The following is a 12,238-nucleotide window of genomic DNA, read 5'->3' as shown; positions in this document are numbered from 1 at the left end:
TGTTACAAGAGACAAGGAAGGACACTACATAATGATCAAGGGATCAATCCAAGAAGAAGATATAACAATTATAAATATATATGCACCCAACATAGGAGCACCTCAATACATAAGGCAACTGCTAACAGCTATAAAAGAGGAAATCGACAGTAACACAATAATAGTGGGGGACTTTAACACCTCACTTACACCAATGGACAGATCATCCAAAATGAAAATAAATAAGGAAACAGAAGCTTTAAATGACACAATAGACCAGATAGATTTAATTGATATTTATAGGACATTCCATCCAAAAACAGCAGATTACACTTTCTTCTCAAGTGCACACGGAACATTCTCCAGGATAGATCACATCTTGGGTCACAAATCAAGCCTCAGTAAATTTAAGAAAATTGAAATCATATCAAGCATCTTTTCTGAACACAACGCTATGAGATTAGAAATGAATTACAGGGAAAAAAAGTAAAAAACACAAACAGATGGAGGTTAAACAATACGTTACTAAATAACCAAGAGATCACTGAAGAAATCAAAGAGGAAATCAAAAAATACCTAGAGACAAATGACAATGAAAACACGACGATCCAAAACCTATGGGATGCAGCAAAAGCAGTTCTAAGAGGGAAGTTTATAGCTATACAAGCCTACCTAAAGAAACAAGAAAAATCTCAAGTAAACAATCTAACCTCACACCTAAAGGAACTAGAGAAAGAAGAACAAACAAAACCCAAAGTTAGTAGAAGGAAAAAAATCATAAAGATCAGAGCGGAAATAAATGAAATAGAAACAAAGAAAACAATAGCAAAGATCAATAAAACTAAAAGCTGGTTCTTTGAGAAGATAAACAAAATTGATAAGCCATTAGCCAGACTCACCAAGAAAAAGAGGGAGAGGACTCAAATCAATAAAATTAGAAATGAAAAAGGAGAAGTTACAACAGACACCACAGAAATACAAAGCATCCTAAGAGACTACTACAAGCACCTCTATGCCAATAAAACGGACAACCTGGAAGAAATGGACAAATTCTTAGAAAGGTATAACCTTCCAAGAATGAACCAGGAAGAAACAGAAAATATGAACAGACCAATCACAAGTAATGAAATTGAAACTGTGATTAAAAATCTTCCAACAAACAAAAGTCCAGGACCAGATGGCTTCACAGATGAATTCTATCAAACATTTAGAGAAGAGCTAACACCCATCCTTCTCAAACTCTTCCAAAAAATTGCAGAGGAAGGAACACTCCCAAACTCATTCTATGAGGCCACCATCACCCTGATACCAAAACCAGACAAAGATACTACAAAAAAAGAAAATTACAGACCAATATCACTGATGAATATAGATGCAAAAATCCTCAACAAAATACTAGCAAACAGAATCCAACAACACATTAAAAGGATCATACACTGCGATCAAGTGGGATTTATCCCAGGGATGCAAGGATTCTTCAATATACGCAAATCAATCAATGTGATACACCATATTAACAAATTGAAGAAGAAAAACCATATGATCATCTCAATAGATGCAGAAAGAGCTTCTGACAAAATTCAACACCCATTTATGATAAAAACTCTCCAGAAAGTGGGCATAGAGGGAACCTACCTCAACATAATAAAGGCCATATACGACAAACCCACAGCAAACATCATTCTCAACGGTGAAAAACTGAAAGCATTTCCTCTAAGATCAGGAATGAGACAAGGATGTCCACTCTCACCACTATTATTCAACATAGTTTTGGAAGTCCTAGCCACGGCAATCAGAGAAGAAAAAGAAATAAAAGGAATACAAATTGGAAAAGAAGAAGTAAAACTGTCACTGTTTGCAGATGACATGATACTATACATAGAGAATCCTAAAAATGCCACCAGAAAACTACTAGAGCTAATCAATGAATTTGGTAAAGTTGCAGGATACAAAATTAATGCACAGATATCTCTTGCATTCCTATACACTAATGATGAAAAATCTGAAAGAGAAATTAAGGAAACACTCCCATTTACCACTGCAACAAAAAGAATAAAATACCTAGGAATAAACCTACCTAGGGAGACAAAAGACCTGTATGCAGAAAACTATAAGACACTGATGAAAGAAATTAAAGATGATACAAACAGATGGAGAGATATACCATGTTCTTGGATTGGAAGAATCAACATTGTGAAAATGACTATACTACCCAAAGCAATCTACAGATTCAATGCAATCCCTATCAAATTACCAATGGCATTTTTTACGGAGCTAGAACAAATCATCTTAAAATTTGTATGGAGACACAAAAGACCCCGAATAGCCATAGCAGTCTTGAGGGAAAAAAACGGAGCTGGAGGAATCAGACTCCCTGACTTCAGACTATACTACAAAGCTACAGTAATCAAGACAATATGGTACTGGCACAAAAACAGAAACATAGATCAATGGAACAAGATAGAAAGCCCAGAGATAAACCCACGCACCTATGGTCAACTAATCTATGACAAAGGAGGCAAAGATATACAATGGAGAATAGACAGTCTCTTCAATAAGTGGTGCTGGGAAAACTGGACAGCTACATGTAAAAGAATGAAATTAGAACACTCCCTAACACCATACACAAAAATAAACTCAAAATGGATTCGAGACTTAAATGTAAGACCGGACACTATAAAACTCTTAGAGGAAAACATAGGAAGAACACTCTTTGACATAAATCACAGCAAGATCTTTTTTGATCCACCTCCTAGAGTAATGGAAATAAAAAGAAAAATAAACAAATGGGACCTAATGAAACTTCAAAGCTTTTGCACAGCAAAGGAAACCATAAACAAGACGAAAAGACAGCCCTCAGAATGGGAGAAAATATTTGCAACGGACAAAGGATTAATCTCCAAAATATATAAACAGCTCCTTCAGCTCAATATTAAAGAAACAAACACCCCAATCCAAAAATGGGCAGAAGACCTAAATAGACATTTCTCCAAAGAAGACATACAGACTGCCACGAAGCACATGAAAAGATGCTCAACATCACTAATTATTAGAGAAATGCAAATCAAAACTACAGTGAGGTATCACCTCACACCAGTTAGAATGGGCATCATCAGAAAATCTACAAACAACAAATGCTGGAGAGGGTGTGGAGAAAAGGGAACCCTCTTGCACTGTTGGTGGGAATGTAAATTGATACAGCCACTATGGAGAACAGTATGGAGGTTCCTTAAAAAACTAAAAATAGATTTAGCATATGATCCAGCAATCCCACTACTGGGCGTATACCCAGAGAAAACCATAATTCAAAAAGACACATGCACCCCAATGTTCATTGTGGCACTATTTACAATAGCCAGGTCATGGAAGCAACCTAAATGCCCATCGACGGACGAATGGATAAAGAAGTTGTGGTACATATATACAATGGAATATTACTCAGCCATAAAAAGGAACGAAATTGAGTCATTTGCTGAGACGTGGATGGATCTAGAGACTGTCATACAGAGTGAAGTAAGTCAGAAAGAGAAAAACAAATATCGTATATTAACGCATGTATGTGGAACCTAGAAAAATGGTACAGATGAGCCGGTTTGCAGGGCAGAAGTTGAGACACAGATGTAGAGAACAGACATATGGACACCAAGGGGGGAAAACTGCAGTGAGGTGGGGATGGTGGTGTGCTGAATTGGGCGATTGGGATTGACATGTATACACTGATGTGTATAAAATTGATGACTAATAAGAACCTGCAGTATAAACAAACAAACAAAACAACTAATACTAAACTTTCATTGGGTTATTTGTATGGAAATATGTTAATATAAATGTTTCAGACATTACATGAAATTTCTAAAAATCTTATATGTTCTGGTATAATGTTATAAGTCATAATTCTAGTTATTACTTTAAAATGTATATCTCAGAAATAACTAAATTTCCTTGCCAATTGCATTATTATGAACTTTCATCAAATCTTTAACCGTGGTCATTTTTAAGTCTTTTGTCATTTACAGACAGTTCTGGGTGTACTCTGATGCTTTTGCAAATATGTTCCTATAAGAGGGTTTCATCTTCAAGGAATTCATGGAGAAGACTCTGACAAGTACAGGTTTCTGGTAACTGATTGTACTGCTGAACTGAATGAATAAGCATTTTCAGAACTCTAATGAAAAGCTGATGAACTCATAAAAGTGCTAACAAAAGATCAAGATGAAAAAAAATTAATTACATGGGACTGAGTGAACTGATGAGGATGATTATAATTTTTGTGACTTTCTGTTTGAATTAAAAAAAAAAATCCCACAAGGACTCAGAGGCAAAGAATATACAAATCAATTTTCACTGCAAAGTAAAGGAGCTGTTACAGTGGAGAAAAAAAAAAAAAATCAAAGTAGAAAAACAGCACCTAAGCCATGAAGTGCTAAATATTTATTTGTACAGATATTAACTCAAATTCTGGCTCTATTACATACTTATGGTAGAAGATATTTCATATATTTATTTTATATTTTGCATGTTATACATTTTTCATATTTAGAAGAATCGGATCAGTTTCTAGGAAAAGAAAACTTTCAGAAGCCATGGGTATCCATTTATTCTATCACTTGTTCACAGTACCCAATTATTATTTTAGGTCCCCTGAAACAATTAAATGGTAGACTTAAGAGCACTAAAATTTATTCCATTCTTACAGGTAAAACTCAAGATCTGTAAACAAATATATGTATCACTTACCTGTTTTAAAGCCAAGTTGCCAATTATTAAGTTCCACTTTTCAATGGGTGAATCCATCTTCCCAATATTTACCTGTTAAGATGGATAGTTTCATGTATCACTGAATAATCCACATGCTCTGTACTCTGTTTAAACAGCGTATGAAGTCTTAAAGCCAAAAATAATCCTTTAGTATACTCGATGAGCTCACATTGCACGTTAAATTTAATTTTAAATTCACTACAAGTCTTGCATCTCACACTCAGCTTGCCTGAGACGTTTAGAAGAAAAAAATTTTTTTAACTTAATTACTAGCTCATAAGAACTAGTGGGCCAGTTAGTACTATCTACCTGCCGTCTGATGTTATTTTACAACTAACATCAAGTGTCATACTAACATGCCAAATTTTGTCTACTGAGGCCCAACATAAATAATTACATAATTTTTAGCTGCTAGCGTTTAATTCCACATCATGAAACTTATGTAATTTCAAGAATTATTGACCAAAAAACCCAGATATAAATAAATCATTCATATGTACATAATTTATATTTGAGTCATGACTAAAATTGTTATCAATAGAAAATTCATTCAGTTCACATATGAATTTTGATAATGTACTTCACTATTAAAATGTATACATCTGTTGGCTAAATCAAAGAATATCCTCCAAAAAATATTATTATTCACATATTCAATTGCTCTGTAAGCTAAACCATACTTCTCAACCACTTAGGATTCAAAAAATGTATATCCAAAACTGACAAGTTTTTCTAATGCAGTCATTTGGAAAGCAATAAGCAATCATCATTAAAAATATACTAAGCCAGGTTTCAATTATTCATTACATGGTTGTTCACTGAAGACAGATGAATGGGTAAAGTGGGAGATATATAAGGGTAATTATTTATGGGTAGTTAACCACAGACAAACTAGAGTTTAGCTCACTGGCTTCAAACCAACAGGTTAAGTGCTACATCAACACTTCCTGTATCAATCTGGAAAAGATTCTATTCTCTAACTTCACTCTCGACTGTAGTCTCAAAGTATCAAGCAAATGCACATATTAAGATTTCTCAGTGTTTCAGAATAATTATTCCTGCTGTCTTTACTTGTATTATTTCCTTCCTAAGCCTGAAAGTCTAAATTATTGATAAAATTTGTGTTTGCAGCTCTAGCAACCTGAGTTTCTGCTCTAGTGAACAAGGTACAAGCAATGTTTAAAGAGTGAACCTATCTCGGGTTTAGTGTTCAAGAAATAGGTATGAGAGAAACTAGTTATTTTTTTATAACTTTTAGAAAGATGTCTGTAGGTATAGGAAGCAATCTAAAATGATTCTGTGAAAAAGTACAAGATGTCAAGACTCCACGACTGCTTGATGATCAATGGAGACACACATTCATCATGGTCTAGGAAAAGATTAAGAAAGGTGAAGGTGACAGAATGAATGAGCACCATGAATTAGGTAAGCAACTGTGCAGATTCACTTGGTATCATCACTACCAGTGATGCCTGCAGTGACATGCCTCAAAATCCCCTTCTCTAGAGCTTCAGCTTACAGTCTGCCAGTGAGAAGAACTTGCCTAAGATTTGAAAGGCAGAAGTGAAGGAGAGGCATTTTTGGAAGGTCTCATTGGTCAGATACAGTAGCATCCAGACCCCTTCACTACAATGCACCCATGGCTTTCTTCCCCTACTCCAGTGCTTCAGGTTGTTTCTCTGATCCTCCTACGTCAACTTCTCCCACATTTGTGTAAGCCCAGATTGGTCTATTAAACTCCTTATTGCCACAATACATAACATGGCTCTGTTTTCCTGACCAAACCCAACTGACAGAGCAACTTCACACTATTCAGTTAATTGTATTATAAATGATGATGACCACAATCTCTAAGTCCTTTCCAGTCTAGAAGTCTCTGAACCTGTAATCTTTTTAGTGTAAGATAAATAATAAATAGCAAGTTGATGTATGATGTGAAATAAAATATATTTCATATTTATGAAACATAATTTATGATGTGAAATTTAAAAAGTAGAATATATTCACAAACAATAACTTTATTTTACAAAGAAAAGACTTTTAGAAGTATTTAAAAAAGAAAATAAAACTAGAGAAATGTTGACTCATTTCCATAGTTAGGAAAAACAGTTATGGTTTGGGCATTAGGGTGGGGTATGGCAGGACACAGAAAATTGACCCTAGTTGCCTCCAACTTGTAAAAACTGTACCAAGATGCGGGCTAACCCACCCTACTGTCCAGAGCCTAGGATTAATGTGAACTATCTATATTTTTTCAGAGTAGAGAGGGAGAAGCATGAATGTTCTATCTAAAGGCCTTTGCTGGATCTATTTTTATTAGATTAGTTGACCTGATGGTGCTCAGCGAGAGAAACTAAGAACTTGGAAGGTGATAAAGTACATTAGGGCAAGATCTGATAAAGACTTCTGTGTAATCCAGATTTATTTAAATTACGTCTATCTTAAAGTACCAGAAAAACAGGCCACTATTTTTGCAGATATACTAACTAGTCTTTTAGGAAAGAGTAGAGCTGAGATAGCCAACAGCCTGAAGATGTGCTCTGTTTGGCCAACACAGTGGTTTTAACTTTCTGAATCTGAATGCCTTTCGGTGGAGTCTGCAGTCTCTACTTTTTATAATCCCTACACGCTTCCCCTCCACAAATGTGTATGTTATTTGTCTGACCCTCAAGTATATGAGTTATGGGTAGGACCCAAGATTTATTGGGGCTAAAGACAAAAGTGGATTGAGATGACCTTGAAATACAAATACAAATATAGTTATTATAATTGTTATATATACACAAATATAGTTAAACATATACAAATATAGTTACTATAATTGATACTAGAAAATGTACATTTAATATGTAAATACTTGAAACAAGGGTACTGAAAGTCTCCATTGAAGTATTAGTCTTTTTTTTTAATTTTTAAATTTTTTTAAACATCTTTATTGGAGTATAATTGTTTTACAATGTTGCATTAGTTTCTGCTGTATAACAAAGTGAATCAGCTATATGTATACTTATATCTCCATATCCCCTCCCTCTTGCGCCTCCCTCCCACCCTCCCTATCCCACCCCTGTAGGTGGTCACAAAGCACCAAGCTGATCTCCCTGGGCTGTGCAGCTACTTCCCACTAGCTAGCTATTTTACATTTGGTAGTGTATGTATGTCAATGCTATTCTCTCGCTTCATCCCAGTTTACCCTTCCCCCTCCCCATGTCCTCAAGTCCATTCTCTACGTCTGAGCTCATAAAATAGGTATATTTAAAAAAAACTATTGTTATTTCTGGGTGATGAGTCTATGGATGATTTTTATTTTCTTCTTTGTTCTTTAGAGAATTTTTCAAATTTTCATCACTGAAAAAATAGTACTGGTATAATGAGAAATTTTATTTAAAAACATTAATTGGTGAATTAAAATACTGGCAACTAGAAAAAGAAATAATCTCAGCTTTTTGTCTAAATGTAGGTCCTACAACATAAATAACATTAAAATTCAAAGAGTATTAGGATGAAAATCATAATATAAAACTAAGACCACTCTAAAAATATAAGGAACTGGAGGGTAGCTAAAAAATGGCCTATATCCAGTAAGACACTAAACATTTGGAAGGGAATAATAAGAAGAATAAAAAAGTGGAAGGAGTAGAAGGAAAACAAAGAAATGGGAAGAAAGTGGGGAAAGGCTTTTAGGAAAAAAATGTTTCCCTTTAGAGAAGTGAGCATAAAATGCATATAATCCTTGAGTGTTAGCCACTGATTATTGGTACGTTTTCCCCAGAGGCTGTAAAATCTGCTCTTCTGAAGTTTTAAAACAGGTTGATTCTCATCTAACTAGAAGGACACACTGGCAGTCTTGCACAAAGTATGAAGATTTGACTAAATGACCTCTCTCATGAAGACCACAAATCAAATTTAGAAATATGCAAACAGTCCTGTAAAATATTAGTGTTAGTGAAAATGGTACTTCTTGGGTAGTTATGATGTTAAACTTTATTACATAAAATAAATAAGCATAAAGTCCTTTAAAAATATCAGTTAAAATGGTAGAAGAAAATACCATAAACGTGGAATCTAAAAGTAGTAAGGAACTACTCAGCTTAAAAAGCCTAAAATCTCTAAATACTATTCCCCACTAAAACCAGGCTCCTTAGAGAAATGGCTGGTTCCAGGGCTGGGACAGAGAAAGCATAAGATGAGCCTGGAATATCTTGTGCCTGAAAGTAACAAAGTACTCAAAACATAATAAGGGCATGTCAAAACAACACGGGAACCAGTTTGAAAGGGCTTCCCCCTAGCCAAATCTGAGACAATCTGGGCATCAAAATGAATAATAGCAGTAATGGATTATGACCCATTGAATATAATAAGAGTCTACTGAGTCCATACTGAGAGTGGGTGGATGGATGGATGGATAGGTAGATAGATAGATAGATAGATAGAGGGAAGGGAGAGGAGGGAGAGAGAGAGGGAGGGAGGAAGAGAGGGAGGTAGGGAGATAAGAAAGACAGGGAGATCTTTTCCTTAGTAGAATGCTAAGTAATAAATGTAGAAGGAATAACAGTTAGAAAATGACAATTCAGCAGCCTTCAATGTAAAAATGGATTCAGACAAAAATCATTAATATATGCTAAGATAATTGGCTAAAGTTTGTTAAGTAACAGGGTATGTCTGCAGTCTCAAAGTACCTTCCTACAGGTTATTTAGTAATATATCAAGAGGTAAAATGTAACTTTATAATGGAGAAAACTGGCAAGCACTGTTCTTCAAATCATCAATGAGAAAAATTATGATACTATTTATATGAAATCCTAAACTAGTGACTGAAAGGGCAGTGATTACCTGAGACCAGAGGGATTACCTGGTAGTGGGATTAACAGCAAAGGAGCATAAGGGAACTTTTTGGGGTGAGGGAAATATTCTATATCTTGTTTCTGGTGATAGTTACACATTTAATGTATTTGTCAAAACTCATCAAACTATACGCTTAATATGGGCATATATTATTGCATGTAAATTATACTTCAATAAAGTTTAATTTTCAAAAGATAATTTCATTCAGCAGTAATTGCTTTCATGCTTTTAAAAAATAACATTTATAGTCCCACTACCTGGTTTTGTCAAATACTAAAATTTTACCATATTTGTTATACCAATATATCACATATATGTTTAACATCATTATATTGTCAGATATCCAAGGCTTTATTTATTCAATTTTTTCCTCTCAATTTTTCATATTGAATAATTTCTATTGATCTATCTTCAAGTTCATGAATTCTTTCTTCTGCTATCACCAATCTGATACATTCACTCATTAAGACACGTTTGTTTAATTCTTTGAACATTTTTTCCCTTTAGTTCTTTGAACATATTTCTACTAGTTGTTTTGGAAGATTTTGTTAAATCCAACATCCAGGCCCACTTTGAGTCACTTTCCATTGACTGAATATGAATCACACTTTTGTGTTTCTTTCCACATCTAGTGATTTCAGTAAAAAACTAGACAGTGTAATAATATGTTATAATAACTCTGGATAATGCTATGTTCTTCTGAGGATAACTGGATTTTCCTTCTAATAGGCAGTTAATTTGCCTAGACTCAAACTACCAACTGTTGTCTCTTCCACAATGTGGAGCAGCTCATATCTCTGCTTGGTTCCTTCCGCTACCAACTTTTAGTCCAGCCTTTTGGGGATCTCCCCTGCACCTGTGTAGTTTAATGGTCAGCCAAAGATTTGGAGAGAATTAATACTCAGATTTTGGGGCTCATCCTCTCTGCAGTTCTCTGCTGCTGGGATTTCCCCATAAATTTCCACCTGCTCTGTCACCTCCAAGCTCTGTTATCTGATAATTCAAGCCAATAAAACTTCAATTTTCTGCCACTATAGCTGTGCATAGTAACAGAATGCAAAAACTCATAAATTTTAGCCAGTGTGTTTGTCTTTCAAGTATGGGACCCTCTCACATCTCTGCCTACTTTTCTTCTTCTTCTTTTTTTTGCGTTTGCCAGACTCCCTGACCTTTGCCACCTCAAGCTGGTAAGACTGTGCGTTTTCTACCACATGAGACCCAAGGATTGGGGAATTCCATCAAGCAAAAAAAGCCACAAACTTTGCAACTCTTACGCACTGTAGTTATGGTCTTTTAAGGGTAAACTCTAGTTTCTACCTGGTTTTGATCACTTTCCATTGCCTGCAAATAATTTATTATCCAGATTCTGTAAATGTTATTCTCTGGGAAGTTTCACTCAACCACTTTATTCTGCCATTAACTGGATTGGGAACGCTATTAGAATTTTACATGCTTGAAATCTTTGATAATAAAACAATATACTAAAACACATGCACACACACACACACACCCCCTAATATCTTTCTGAATGTACAGGGGTGATGCATCTGTTCACAGTCTAGATTGTGGTGATGGTTTCACAGGTACATACTGTGTACTGAAACTCATCAAATTAAGACTGAATTTGTGTGGTTTCTTGTATGTCAATTATACCTCAATAAACCTTCAAAGAAGGGAGAGAGCTAAAAATCTAGTTGATTGAAACAGTTCTAGATTAAACTTAAGCAGTTCCACTCCACAAAGCTATGACTATGGGTTGGTATTCATAACTTAAGAAACATACCTCAAAATTAAGAACAATAGAAATATGCAATCTCATTTGTATTTAACAATCAGGGTATGACAAGAACACATATAATTTAGAATTATGCCAAATTAAGGAAATAATACTGAGACTGTGATGGTACCTAAATTATGCCATAGTTATTAACATCATTATTGGGGGCTCTATTTTTTTCTTTATTTTAGAAGTTTCACAGTTTGAATGGGAAGTCTAATGTAAAATTATTAGGGAAAGAGGTTTTTTCCAACTTCACATGCCTCCACTGGAATGTGAGCTCAATGAAGGCAGGAACATTTTCCGGTTTGTTTATTGCAGAGTCCCTAGCACACGGAGTAGTGCTTGGCATATAGAAAGGGCTCAAAAATATTTTTTCAATTAATGAATTAAAAAGGTAGAATGTTTCAAAGTAATTTCAGAGAATCAAGGTTTGAGGCAACAAAAATCACTTTTGCCTAGAGTGGAAAAGTGCTAGGCAATTTACTCCTGGAAAATAGTTTTAAAGACTTTTTTAAAAAAATCCTGTCATTAGGACAGTGAATATCATTCCTGACTCTTTTATATCCAGCATTCAGAAGCAGAAAATTTTAGAGCTCAGATAACAGAACTTAAACCCAGCAATTTATAGAATCACTGTACTTGGTTTATTTTTCAATTATATACTACTGTTATATATCTGTAAGAATATCTACTATAACATAGTAGAAAACATACTACTATAACACATATCTACTGTTAAAAAGATAAAAATCTAGGAAAAATTATTCAAGTTAATCATTATACCTTTAGAAATAAATTTTGACTGAAGTAAAAGAGGGAGAGATAAAGTTGATTTGGACTCATCATTATTAAATCTCCCTTGTTAAAACAGGAAACATA

At 34.6% G+C, this 12,238-nt stretch overlaps 1 protein-coding gene across 1 annotated transcript in view; it reads right to left on the bottom strand.

Moving 5' to 3' along the window:
• Nucleotides 1–12,238, bottom strand: part of SLC41A2 (solute carrier family 41 member 2) — a 108,279-nt gene that overhangs the window by 69,955 nt on the left and 26,086 nt on the right. The window contains exon 3 of the mRNA XM_061205101.1: nucleotides 4,717–4,788. Within this exon, the coding sequence (XP_061061084.1) occupies nucleotides 4,717–4,788 (72 nt within the window). The remainder of the gene's footprint in view (nucleotides 1–4,716; nucleotides 4,789–12,238) is intronic.

This window comes from Eubalaena glacialis, chromosome 11, assembly GCF_028564815.1.
Source record: "Eubalaena glacialis isolate mEubGla1 chromosome 11, mEubGla1.1.hap2.+ XY, whole genome shotgun sequence".
In the NCBI taxonomy this organism is placed as follows: domain Eukaryota; kingdom Metazoa; phylum Chordata; class Mammalia; order Artiodactyla; family Balaenidae; genus Eubalaena; species Eubalaena glacialis.
Note: the sequence above shows the minus strand (reverse complement) of the source record. Positions and strands in the feature narration are given on the sequence as shown.